This window comes from Astatotilapia calliptera, chromosome 13 (assembly GCF_964374335.1).
Source record: "Astatotilapia calliptera chromosome 13, fAstCal68.1, whole genome shotgun sequence".
NCBI classification, from domain to species: domain Eukaryota; kingdom Metazoa; phylum Chordata; class Actinopteri; order Cichliformes; family Cichlidae; genus Astatotilapia; species Astatotilapia calliptera.
The window spans coordinates 5907489-5921317 of NC_137434.1; the positions used below are offsets into that span (position 1 = coordinate 5907489).

General features: G+C 42.5%; 1 protein-coding gene across 3 annotated transcripts; it reads right to left on the reverse strand.

Annotated features, from left to right (window-relative positions):
• Positions 1–966: 966 nt before the first annotated feature.
• LOC113035303 (L-threonine ammonia-lyase) lies at positions 967–13616 on the reverse strand. Of its 3 annotated transcripts, none has more exons than XM_080287726.1 (11): positions 13432–13616; positions 7431–7758; positions 6018–6134; positions 5662–5903; positions 5376–5541; positions 4191–4290; positions 3945–4020; positions 3223–3348; positions 2796–2963; positions 2633–2690; positions 967–1945 (listed from the first exon to the last, which is right to left on the reverse strand). In XM_080287726.1, the coding sequence occupies exons 1-11, from the start codon at positions 13446–13448 to the stop codon at positions 1847–1849; spliced, it is 1497 nt and encodes a 498-aa protein (XP_080143852.1). In that variant the 5' UTR covers positions 13449–13616; the 3' UTR covers positions 967–1846. The 3 variants fall into 3 exon arrangements, with proteins under 3 accessions (XP_080143852.1, XP_026046573.1, XP_026046572.1); XM_026190788.2 differs by lacking the exon at positions 13432–13616 and adding an exon at positions 13267–13298; XM_026190787.2 differs by lacking the exon at positions 13432–13616 and adding an exon at positions 10746–10999.
• Between the last annotated feature and the right edge of the window lie 213 nt (positions 13617–13829).

The following is a 13829-nucleotide window of genomic DNA, read 5'->3' on the forward strand; positions in this document are numbered from 1 at the left end:
CCATTTCTCTTCCTACCTACACCGTGTTAGAACGGCTTGAATCAACCTCCACTGCTCCTAGTTTTGCTTCCCTTCCATCCAATATATCTGCCTTTCTTCTCTCCATCATATCATCTCCCTCTTCACCAGTCATATATTTAAACCGCCACACTCTTGCCTTTCCTCCTCTCTTGCCTTAAGATGGTATTTCTTTGTCTTTGGCCAACAGTACTACAGTTTCCACCAGAATCCTTCTGACCAACAGAGGCGGTCATTGTTAACCTGAGCTTTGACCAAACTGCTATGGAAATCTCATTCTTTATGATCAATGTATTTGATTTCTATAAGATTTTATACCACATGCCCTTCCTGGTGGAGCCCTCCCAGTTTATCCAAGTCTGGTACTAGCATTAGGAGTACACTGGCTTGTAAACACCCCCCCCCCCCCCCCCCCCCCATGTCTGGGTCAGATGTTTAATTAAACATTTACTTAAATGATTGTATGTAGATTATGTAGCTTATCTACTTATGTTAATTATGTAGCCCAATTAGCTAAGTAATAATAATTGTTAATGTAAGAAGTTATCGTTTCCTGGCTAGGAGCTTTAACCGTTTCGGGAAGCCTTGGACTCATCAATCACAGCTCTGAATGTATATCTTCTGACAAGAAGGTGTTTGTGTATGACGTGGGCTAAAGCAGTGTGTGACGTGGGCCAAATCAGGCTAACGCAGTAGCACGGGGTCACAGTGTCCTCTGCTTACAAACTTAAGAGCATTAGCTTGTCTTAAATGGTCCAGTCTCAACTAGAGCTTTGCCCAGACATTAGTCAGTTGGACAGTGCAGACACTACTTATTTTTAAATCCTGTGTTACTTTTACTTTTGGTGAAAGTACACCAGCATTGAAGAAAAACCCAAGCTAGTTGTCTAGTCTAGCTAGTCCCTTACTTTGCATATAAACTTCACAAATGTGAAAACACGGTTACAGTTCATTTGTCCAGAGTTTTATTTGGAGAACACTTTTAGGAGGGTTGAAACTGCCACTGTGGACAGTACAAATACAGAAATATTTACAGCATTTTAAAAAGAACATTCAATGAAAAATAGACCTTATATAGTGAAGCTGTACATGCGCTACAGGAGTCACACTCCACCCTTTAGCTAATGCAGACTGATCCACGTTCTGCCAGGGGGTGGAGCCACAAGTTGGCCACCACAGACTAAAGCGTGGCCACCCATGACAGCCGTTAATGAAGACCCAGAGGGCTCGACACACACTCAAATAGTTTTTTTGCAGAACTGTTTCTCTATAGGGACATATTTTAATTGTGATTAGCTTATATGCTTTACCAACAACTGGGAAAAAAAGCTTTATCCACTGTTACAGATTTATTTAATCACTTGAGGGTTACATAAAAAGCTTATATAATAAGAGTAAATGAAGAAAGATCTTGGCTACTGGTGGCTCTACAGTAATTTAAAACACAGAGAAAAATACTTTATTATGTGCCAGCCCAATGTTAACCCATTAAATGGCCCAAGTTGGGAACCACTATAAAAATAGTCTGAATAGCATTCAGTTAGAATTAGCATCATCAACTGGGATGCAGTTTAACCGCTTCACAGTATATTTAAGGTGCCATGATGAAGAAGAACAAAAGCAGCATTAGTAATAGAAGGAACATGTAGACTTGCACTATAATCTCAAGGTTTTGCTGACCAAGCATTCTCTTAATGAGTCTCATATAACAGAGCTTGCATATCATAAGAGTGTGTGTGTTTGTTGCAGGAATGGTTTGCATGTGTTATCCCGACGGCAGGAATCTGTTTTTAGTCAGTCTAGTTTTGTGTTTAGGATTTCGCTGTGATCACCGGTCCAGCCAGCATATAGAGGGGTAGCGCTCGCTCAGCGTCTTGCGCAGATGAGCACTCTGCATCTTATCCCTGGTTTCCACCACACACTCCACCTGTCAACACACACACATACAGTTAGTCTTCTTATGTCATTCTCCGTCTCACACACGCTCTAGAATTAGGGCAGTGAGAGGTTTGCTTGTTGCATTATGCAACACCTTTCACCTCCTGACACTTGCTCTGAATAAGCAGTACAAATTGTCAGTGGAGACTGTGGGGGTAAGAATGCAGAGCCAGGAGATTACATGATAAGTCTGCTCCATCCCTGAGCTTTAGAAATGAAGGAGAATAAAACAAATCCATTATTTTAAAAAGCTACGATGGCCCAAGTTTTATCAGTCGAGTTATGTCAGTTTCTCCCCGGCAGCTTTTCTTCATTTTTTTTCCAAGTTAAAAAAAAAAAGGCATACTATATGTAATGTTTGTAAGTCTTAAAGTCATCAAACTGACTCAGTAGTTTCAGTTGCATAGCAACACTGTGTTTGCAACTTGCTAAAACAACAGCCAAAATTGGCTAATGGTTGTACCAGACCGAGTAAAGCTGTAGGTGGGTACTGAACTGAGCAATGCTACTTTTTTCTATCTTTTAAAAATGTATTTGTATTTTTGGTCTTTTAATTCCCGCCAACTCCCTGACAACTCCAAGCCAAGAGTTCCACGGCAATAAAGGAAAAGTGGATGAGCGGATTGGCGAGGAGGAGGAAAGAGAATGAAGTGAAGAGGACAGATTAGTCGCCTACCTTTGCCTTGAAGAGCTCTGACTTATCGCTGTGTCTACGATGGCAGACGTCCAACAACCTGGGAGGAAAAAGACAAAAGAGGCGAAGGAATGAATAAACTAAAGGTGGCACAGGGCAACGTTAAAAACAAAACCGATTAAGTCCGAACAGGTTCCTACACTACCTGACGTCCTCTCTGGTCAGAACATCCAGCAGCTTAGCCATGTCTCCTGGCCACTCTCCCAGCTGCACTGAGAACTTACTGATCCGGTTGTCCAACACCAAAGCTCGGTCCATGCACTGCCTCACCACTTCCAGCTCCATGTTAGCGCTGCTCACCACCACAGCCACCCTGCAGCAGACACAGAGGAAGGCTTAGTTTATCTGCAGTCAAAAGGATTAGCACTGCTGACATTGTTATGTTGCCAGAATGTGAGCTTTTCAGGCGTTAAGGAAAACATTGAGCCCTCAGAGTTAGGACTATATTTAAAATATATATATTTCTTTTTTTAAAGTGGGAATTTGCACTGTTTGAAAACTAGAAGGTTGATGAGTAAAGAGAAATTACATGGTTCGGGTAGGAAACCGTGAAATTAATACACTTGACCCACTTTTTGCCTTTTAGTTCTGGTAGTTGGCCGGCCAAAATGGCAGCCAATCCCATGGCTCCCTCTGTGTCCACAGTGGAGCGTTCAAACTCCTGAAACCGCAGCATTGCCACCAGAGAGTCTTCCTCACTGTAAGAAAAGGAAAGAAAAATGCACTCCTTCGATATCCGATTACCAAAATTAGACTTCGACATGGGCCCCAACATCCATAAAGATATAACTGACAAGATGATGGGCCTATAATTTGAGGTGATTCACATCTGAATCTTCAGAGCCAGTCCATAACCAGACAAAATGAAATGTGATTGTGTTCACACCAGATGCACTTCTTGTGATTGTTTGTTGAAATTCTGAACCCTAGGCCATCTCCTGTCTCACCAATGTGTCGACGATGGCTCTGGTCCACCGTGTCTCAAACGCTGCTTGGTGTTTTTCTCTCTCCTAACACACTTGAACAGCAGTCTCTTTTATGCCTTTTTCCATTGATGTGTGATTGTGCCTAACAGAGAACCACAGGGTTTCCAGCAGAAAGGTTAACAGCCTTTTTGGTGTGAAGCCTGAAGGACTGAGCCAGCACCAAGCCAAAACTGGCTCTGCACCAGCACCACTTCAGTGTAAAAGAGGTATTTGTGTTCTGGGAGTAATAATACATCTGTACAGTGAAGTCAGATATTTAAAAAAAGACAAAAGTTTAATTCTATAAATGTAATGTGGACGTGCAGTACCTGACAGTGATGACTTTGTCCACCAGTTTCTTTGCCAGCTGAAAGGTGTTAACACCAAGGGAATGCTCCATGAGATCTGAGAAGAGACAGATGATCATCACAAGCTCCTTTATTGCAGGGGGAAAAAGTACAAAGGAGTTTCTAACAATAATTAATGTGCACATAATCTTTTTTTTACTATCTTCCCCTTCATGAGGGGAAGGTGTGGTACGTGACTTCAGCAGAACAAGTCGGAAATGAGTTTACCTCCATAAAGTTTCTTATTGGGGTTGCTGTGCATGTCTTTGATTGGACCGTTCGTTTTCAGAGATTGTAGCAGCAAAGGGAAATCTTCTGGTTCAACTCCCTGTTGAAGAAAGGTGGGTCAGCTATTGTTCTCATGTGTTGATGATGATGATTTCTAACCTGCATTTCACTGTGGAGTAAAACTGTTGAGGTCGCTTTTGCAGAGTGTCCTGGATTGACGTAGGCAAGACCAAGCTAGCATTTTTGGAACTGAGTTTTTGGATGGTGGACAAAAAACAGTGTTGGCTGTTTTGAACCCGGGAACCTCTTCCTGTGAGCCAACAGTGCAAACAGAGTCACTGAAGCACAGTCGCAGTTTGAGTTAAATGTTAGCATTAGCATGTTCAAATGATACTGACATGCTAACATTGAGCATGGTAGTGTTTACCATGTTTGCTATCCATATTTAACATACAGGCAACCTGACAGGCTGATCAGGACTGAATGTTAATGCTAATTGTGTATACATGTATTCATAGGTAGTTACACAAAGGACCGGCATCACTAAGTCTTTAGTGATCTTACGGCAGTTCGTCCTGTAAGAACTATGGACTACATAACAGAAATAGACTAGCACTTATTTTGCAGTGCCTTATATTTAGCATGCGCACCACTTTTCCTACTGTGAATATATGAATATATTATAAAATGGTATACACAGTATTAATTATAAATGTGAAAATGTTGTATGAATATTAAAACAGGACCATCTCTGGACTGACTGGGAGCCCTAATCAGCCTCAGTGTTGCATAATATATATGTTTTCACTACTGGGTCAATTGGTAATATATTTGCTTGAAAGCTTTGCTACACAAGCTGTACCAGGATATTTCTTTATAGCTGAAAATAGAGCAAGAGGGCTGTTCTGTGCCTTAAGTGCAAACAGCACGACAGCTCTCAGAGCTGTGGGCAGACAGTGAAACAAGGGAAACCACTTCAAATACAGTCGCCTTGTTTCGTAACCCGTGCAGAATGAAAAAGACACTTGTGTCAATACGAGGGAGCTAGAAGCAATTGTGCAATAAAAAGGATGTAGAGCTACTATAGGATCTACTATCGGTAACCAGTGATATGAGATGGGACTTCAAGCAATGAGCATACAGTGAAGATGTAAAGATTCAAAGAGCTTCTCAATGTCTGCTTACTATGACAAGAATGCGAGAGTCGAGGTGTTTGATGGCCGCAGCGGTGCCAGCCAGTAGACCATACTGTCCTGCAGCAGGAATGACCACTGCCTCCAGTTTGGGCACCTGTTCATAGATCTCCATGCCCACAGTGCCCAGCCCTGCCAGGTACGCTGCATTTTCATCTCTGCTCAGCAGCAAAGAGAGGAAGAGCAGCCTTATGTTAAGATACTAAAACATTACTTAGTACTGCAAAGACACAGACAGAAACTCTCATTCCAGCTCCTAATATGAATGTTAGACTGACTCTTCCAGGTAGAGGTATCCATTCTCCCTAGCCAGATGGCAGGCGTGGTTCTGGGAATCGCGGCCGGTGCTGCCGTAGGAGATAACCATGGCGCCGTAATCTCTGTAGATCCTGAGGCGGGGCGAGGAGCAACTTGACGGCATGATGACAAACACCGGGATCTTCAGATCCACCGCGTGGTGCGCCACGGCCATGGAGAAGTTACAGTCAGTGGCCACGATCACACCCATCCTCTGCTGCTCCTGCAAGCACAGAAACACACAGCTGACATATAATCACATGCAACAAATATGCACGCAGAGCAAACTTCAGTGGATCCTTACAGCGTCTTTTTCAGCTCCCCCGCCCCAATCTACCTGTGTGAGGGAGGTGAGCAGGTACAGCACTCCTCTCTCCTTCACAGAGCCGGTGTAGTGCAGGTGCTCCTTCTTCAGGTAGATCTCCATCCCGTACTGTTTGGACAATCTGGAGTACTGAGCACACAAAAGAAGCAGCATATTTCAAGAGCTCCTGCAGCAGCAGTAACCCGTTAAAGATAGATTTGCTAAGCTGGCTTTATATAACCACTCAGGTGCTCACATGCATGCTGAAATAGTTTTCACTTCATATAATTACTCCTGGCGTATGAAATCCATGGTCTTTGCCCCGAGTCATGTTCAACTTTTTTGTTATTTTTGCGTGAATTCCCCTAAATGCTGGTGCTCGTCCAGCTCCAGGAGTCTCTGCCTGCTCTTTGCTTTTTGCCAACAGCCGTTAATCCAATCTGCTTCACACTTGGTGGGTATAATGCAATATAAAGTATGAAGCAGATATGAGGGCTCCTCCTAATTTGGCTAAAAGCTGCAGTGCATTATTAGCAATGATGTCCCCACGAGGGCTTCACCTTTGGGTGATCTTTAGTTATTATCACCTGTCCCGCTAACAGTTGCATCACCAGTAGTTATGTCGAAGCAAGCCTCAATTAAAAGAGTTTTTCTTTGGGCGTTTTGTGGTTATTAGCAGCGACACACAACCACGCACAGTGAAAATGCAGAGATGTGCAGAGACATTATAAAAGAGAGACATGGCACTCCTGACTTGAAACTAATGGGAGGGTCTTGAATCAGCGAAGATGATGTTAGAAATATAACGTCCAAGGACCCAAACCCACTCTGCAGACTAACTGAAACTAAATGCACCTAACCTAAAAATGTAAATGAAAATGAATGAAAAACAGAAACGTAATAACTCTGCTTCTGGGGGGGATTATTTGGGGAAAGCAAAAGCACATATCAGAGGGTTTTTTTTGTTTGTTTTTTCCTGGTGACTACTGAGATGGAGAGAGGTGACGAGGCCTTCTTCTAGAGAGACTCTGCCTTCATCACTCCATCAATTTACATCAATTACATTATTGTGAGATCACATTTAACTTAAGGCAAGTTCTAAAATGAATCCCTGATAACCCAAATGTTAGAATTTCCCATTTTTAAGCAAAAACAAACTTGTTTACAACCTGGTACAAAAAAACTCTGCACAACTTAATTCTAACATAAAATCATCAATTTCAAATGTATCAAAGTAACGCAGACCATGAAGGCTTTGTTCAGTTTTTCCATGAGCAAAAATCTGCATCCCATTTAGACTAGTTCTGATATTAGTTCACCCTCTTGTGGTCTGTCTACAGCAAACTTCCTTAGGAATGAAACTGAAGGAAGTGATTTCAGCTCCCAAACAAAGGTCAAAGGTCACCTTATTGCACGTTCTCCTGCACTTATTCTGTGTTAGTGTACCGTGCAAGGCGTCTTCTGGATCCCTGACTGGATCCTGAAGGCTGCTGCGCTGATGTCCTCAAAGCGGAGGTACTGGGCAGGAGGTCTCGGGATCATCCTGAACTCGCTGACTCGTCTGGTTTTGGGGGGGTCCATGAGGACAACCTCAGGAGCCATCGCTACTTTTGTTTCGTGGACTTTCACATCACCGTTGAGAAGTTCTTCCACACCAAAGTCCTTCAGACGCTCCGGTTCAATAAGGGTGGGTCTGCGGCCCACGGTGCCGTTACTGACGGGACCATATTTGTAAGAGCTGCCGGGCTGACTGGGGCCCAGATACAACTCCTCTCTGAAAACCACAAGCAGGCATTGGGGTGTCACTTAAAAACCATATCAAATCATATTCAGAGAACTAAAGTGTGCTTTTGCACAGCTGATGAGTCCTTCTCTTTTAAAACCATAAGACTACAGCTCCTGATCCTACACTCGTCTTTTTCACAGTGTAAATTCTTAATTTTCTGCACACATACTATTGCAAGCTAACACAGTAAAAATAACACACGGAGGCTTTAGCAAAGTACCACACAGTCATGAGCTGGAGCGCAGCGAGATTTGATTTGCATCTTCCAAACCCCGAAGATAAAAAGTGAGCAGATGTGAGAACGCTGATGTGAATATAATAGCTTTTCCAATTAAGCAGGTTGTTGGCGTCCACTAGCTCTCAGATCATAAAGGTTATTTCTCCCAAGTACGTAAATGCACCACCAGAGGGAACTTTTAAAACCAATTACTGTTTTCAGCTGCATGTTTTTCCACAGTGAGTAGCTTTGCAATCAGCTTGTAGCTGGTTTCCAGTGTTAAACCAGTTGTTTCTGAAGGATCGGGACTTTTTTTAAAAATTACAACAGCAGGGTATGCTTCGGAAATAGTAACATAGTACATATAGTACTATATACAGTACAATAGTACATCTGTCAAGCATCAGATCTGATTTATTACTTGATTCACGACAAATTAACACAATTTTAAGATATAAAGAAAAACTAAAACCGGACCAACAGCTTAAGAAAACAAATTAAACAAAAGTGTATTTGCACAAATTCTAATTTCTATCCTCTGGATGTCAGCCAGAATGTAGGGCGGCGCTGCGAGGCCTTTGGCAGACAGTATCAGCTGATATTCTCCACATTTTAAAAGTATACATCATCACTAGAGCTACAAGTTTTATTAACAATAGACATGAAGCAATAACTCTTAGTATAATTCACCTGAAATATAAAAAATAAAAGGTTTATTTACTCAAATAATTAATCATTAAGGAGAAAGTCCTTGGTATAAACTGAATATGTATCAACAAAGTGCATAAGGAGTAATGCATAAATGTTTTTTGAGTGTAACTGGATGTAAGAACTTTGAAAAAGTGACAATTTCCCACTTTGCTTCGTCGATACGACCACTCTCACCGGCGGTCCGCTCACATTCTTCAGGCTAAGATGAATTGATTCACCTTTCACGTCGACCCTGCTTCCACTCTCGGTGACGGATTACTATTACAAGTCACCTTATGATTCATTGGGTCATTCGGCTCCTCTTTTAGGAGACACACAAGCGATTAAAAAGGCAATTTAGTGGTAATAGCAGGACAGAATGATTTATAAACGGCCGTTGGAGCTAATCAAATTGCGCGATTCATTTAAATAGCTTATTAAAGTTAGGCTGGGTATGGGCAGATTTACTCAAATGACACAACACAAAACTGGATCAGACTCCCGCGGGATGTTTCTGTCAAACAGTCAGCGCAGAGGCCTTTTACACAGCATAGACATAGTAATAGGATTATACTCATTGGGGATTAACTCAGTCACTCAGTAAAGCAGATCACATATAGTTACCAGCTACGTTTGAAACTTTGAAACAGGTTGGAGTCATTCCAATCATCGTCAGTGAGGTAAAATAAGATAACTGACTGACGAGGGTGCTTTTGCGAGCGCGCAGTTCTACAATAACATCAACAAGCCACCAGGTGGAGTAGCTTTCCCAAACAATGGTCTAAATACCCTTCAGTGGTGCCAGCTCTCTATACAGAGAACATCTCGCTCTATTTATATCGCAATGATCTTGCCGTAGACAATACGGCAAACTTTCACCTCGCCTCCTGGGTCCATTACTGCTCTCTCCCCACTTGTCCTTCACTCTTTTAGCCCCATTATTCAAGCACACAGTGTGCGCTCTTAACACGGCTATGAATAAGAAAAGTCCAAGGCTGCACCTGTGATTAGGGTGCTTTGCTTCAAAGGCAGAGTTCAAAAACAGCATCAAAGGAGGGCAAAGAGCAACATGGCAGCCTCAGAAAGCCTCATCAAAAGGGAAGATGAAGCGCTGAAACAGTAAAAAACAAAAAGTTGCTTATTTTATTATAAAACAGCACAAAAAATCCCCACAAAAAGTAAGGACAAAGCTAAAAGTGAAGGAGATATTTAAGCCCACCAGGCTTTCATCAGTGCACTATCTCAGCTTCTTTATGTCCTTTTAAAGACAAAATGCCCTGTCTGGCTGCTGAGCTGCTTCCTTTTCTGATTGAAGAATAAAAAAAGTTCATCATATGGGAAAGGAAATGTCTCCTGGCACTACATGACTGTATGTATTCCTGATGTTGCATCACTGAGTGTGCAGTTCTGCATCCTTTCGGGCAACGCTTCAACAGCTTTCTTACATTCGTCGGCTGCTTTGTTTTTGGCTCTTTGGTTATAACACGAAAAGCTCCAGAAGTTTTTAATGTGCTCAAAGAGGCAGAGGAAGATCAGTTTGCTTGTTAAATCTTGACGGTTGTAATCTTCCGTATAAGTCAAACACTGAGGGAGTACTTGTAAAATCTGTTTGACCCTGAATGTGATGTAATTTATCAGCGGCACAAAGAAATGCCAGTTTTCCACCAAAGCTTAAAATCAAAGCTTCCTTCCTTTCTCTAAATCTGTCACAATATCCTGAAATGAAAGAGGATGTTATGGTCAAGAATCAAGCAGAGAGGGTAGCCTATCACGGGTTGGGATGCTGGCAGGACGAGCAAGGAGAAGATGGAGAGATAGAAGGAGAAGGCCAGAGTATGTGGATCTTTGATTTGGGGGTTTGCAACAGCCAAGCATGAACATTTGGTGCGTTTTGTTGAGTTTCACTTATAATTAAAGCTGAAGAAGAGACTGGACACAGCAGATGAGGAATGGAGGTCATTTAAGGAGGAGCTACCTCAAAATTCTGAGGGTAGATCTGAATCTAGAGGGTTGAGCTGGTTGGGGGAGAGGTCTGGGGCTCCGAAGAAGGCTACAGGTAATTTCCCACCTCTGCCAGAAGGGGTCATTCTCCTCGCTGTCTTTAAGGGCCGGCCGTGGTGAGTACAAACGTTCAAGTCGCTCGCTCAAATGGCTCGAGTAGAATAATTGAGCGGCAAAGTTCATCCTGGTTAGAGGACCTTCTTCCTAGAGTCCAACAAGTGTCTGTATCTGAATCCCTCTCCTGTCCCTGCTGCTGTGTTGTGTCCGAGGGATAAGAGGACACTGACTGGTGCTGCTCCCACGGCGTAATGTCCCACGCCCCAGCTCCTTCCTTTTCCTGTCCAGGGGCTATTTAAGAAGGGATTACCCATGGACATGTGCGCGGTGGCCATGTAGTGCTTCTCCGGTGGCACGGCCCCTCCCAGAGCTCTATTCCTGTGCTCGCACTGAGATTACTTCCCCTTTTTGTGACGCAGTGCTAATCAGACTGTCTAAGGAGATAGATACAGACTTAGGGTTTAACTAGGAAGCAGCGATCTAGAGGCTCAGCAACACAGAGGAGACAACAATAGATGGAGGATCAGAAATGCATGATTTTTTAGCCACCAAAATCAACTAAAAAAGAGACACTTGCAGCAGTTTCATCATTATGTGGCATTTCTAGTATCACGAAGTGATGCAGTTGTTGCAGCCTCTATGAGATACAGGGAGGGAAACTGTAGGAGATTTTCCATTCAGCTGTCAGATGTAAGTGCTTACATCTGTAAGAAAGTGAAAAAGGATGTTGCAACAGGAGAGACTATGTTCTGGCACCACAAATGAACAGCTGAACATGGTAGAACTGTAGAAAGACAGGCTGCCAGACATGAGACGCCAAAGGGAAAGCTTAGGTTTAGACTCTGTTCAGCTCTGATCAGGCGTCAAAATCTAAAACCTGAAGAGCAGCAGTGTGTCCAGCAGTCACCGGAGTCTCACTGGCAACTGATAAGCTTATTTTCAATTAGTTTCTTAATGAGTTGTTGCCTTTTTAGACAGCTGTGTGTGGAAAAAAGCTCCAATAACAGTTAGGAAAGTGGAATTGGGACTCTGTGCAATCAGTTTTGCAACTTTCCAAACTTCACTGCAAATGGTCAATTTTGGTTAATGTTTTTCATGGTCCAATGACATCTTGTAAAACCATATTTCAAGGAAAGTGAAACCTATACAACATAACTGGTCTCATATTACCTTCAGCTTATACACACTAAATCTGCCAATCTGCTTCGTCTGAAGTGTCTGCCAGCTGGTAGTTTGGGGAAACCGTCTTCTCCAAGACATCCAGAGGTGGACTGGCAGCTGAGAACTAACAGTCATTTACACCCACTTCAATCCATAAATTCTAAGTTGCGACAGAACAGCTAGAGTTTGAACTCTCAGCTCCTTTTTATCGCTGTTGACATACACATGAAATACCACTCGAACAGGTACGAGATAAGATCACAACGTAGGCTATTTGTGCTTGAGTATGTCAAATATTGCACTATATCTCTGCAGAGTACTTTCATCACAATCTGAACTGAGCCATAAGGAAAGTCAAAGTGACCAATGTCTAAAAAAAATAAACTAAAATAAAACTAACAAAGGGAACAATGTTATACATCCCATTTCTGACAAGGGCTTTATAAACACTTCGAATACAAAATTAGCCAAACGACCAGAAGCTAATTTAGGCCATAGTGTACTGCATGCTTAGTGTTTGGTTGTTCTAAAATACTTTATAAGGAGTAAGCTCTGCAATTTTTCAGTGAGCACATTTTGTGTAGCAATAAACCACCACAACACATATGCTAGTTTTTGCTAGCGAAAGTTATAATCCTACACTGGGAAACGATGCCCCCTGCAGTGCACACGTGCTAACGTTAGCAGATAATGGTTCTGGTTTAAAAAAAAATAAAATAAAAATGAGCTAGGGACAACCAAGATGTCAAATTAGAGGCTTCAAAAGGTTTTCCAAAAATGTTTCGTGGCAGTGGCTCCATCCGTTTGTTTTGATATAATTCATCAGTAAACAAATGAAAGGTGAAAAAAAATACAACAACAATCATGCAAGATGATACAATGCTAGGTTAAGCTAATATCCATTAGGACGTTGGACGATGGTGCTGTAGTGGTTAGCGGTGCTTTGTCATAGTAAGACGTTTTGGGGTTTGAATACAACTGTTTGCACATTCTCCCTGCATCTGTGTGGGTTTTCTTTGCACACTCTTCCTTCCTCCCACAGTCCAAAGACATGTACGTTGGGCAATGTGGCAACGCAACCCCAGTCAAATTTCTCCTAAATGACTGCAGAAAGGACTGAACACAGAGCATGCGTTAGGGTCTGTGAACTTTAACTTATTAACTCAGGTGTATTGTGGAGTGAAAGAAGTTAAATGACGCACAAAAAAAGTTAGGGTACTTTTTTAGCAAACAGGGCGCCATGTGTTCTGTAAAGGTTTTGGTGCAACACTTACAGGTCCTCTCGTTTTATTTTTTTATACTGTAAGGAGTCCATTTCTGAAAAAGCTTGAGGATCCTGATCTAGTGTGCAAAGTAATTAAAGTACAAACCTGAATAGTGAGAACATGCGAAAAGGTTTCCTTTTTTAAACACAGCAAACACGAAGTGGGATTGCGACAATCCAGGGAACCCAGAGGCCAATTATTGACTTGTCTCTAAACCAGACTTCACACACACCACCACACATCTCACTCAGATTAGACTTAGCTTCTTACAAAAGTGGCAAAAACATGGTGTATGCCAGAGAGCTGAGGTCACATATTGGCAGCGAGGAGCAATAATGAGATCCGTGTCGAGGTGGAGACGATGAAATGACCACCGCCGAGGGTCCTCTTAATCTCTCCACGACTGTGGTGACATCTGGTCATCATAACTACTGGCAGGCGTTGCAGTAGAAAACAAAGAGACGTATGGACAGGAGGACGGAAATAGGCAGTGGGAAGGTGACCTCGCTTCCAGCAGTCTGTCACACGGTGGCTCAGCGTGATGCCGGCTGTGATCCTCTGGTTGTGAGCTTCTGCAGATGCTCTGTTCTTTACGTTGCGTCTGATGCCTGAAAACACGCATTAGCTAAATGGTCACAGGGTGAACTCTGACACATATGTACATTTAT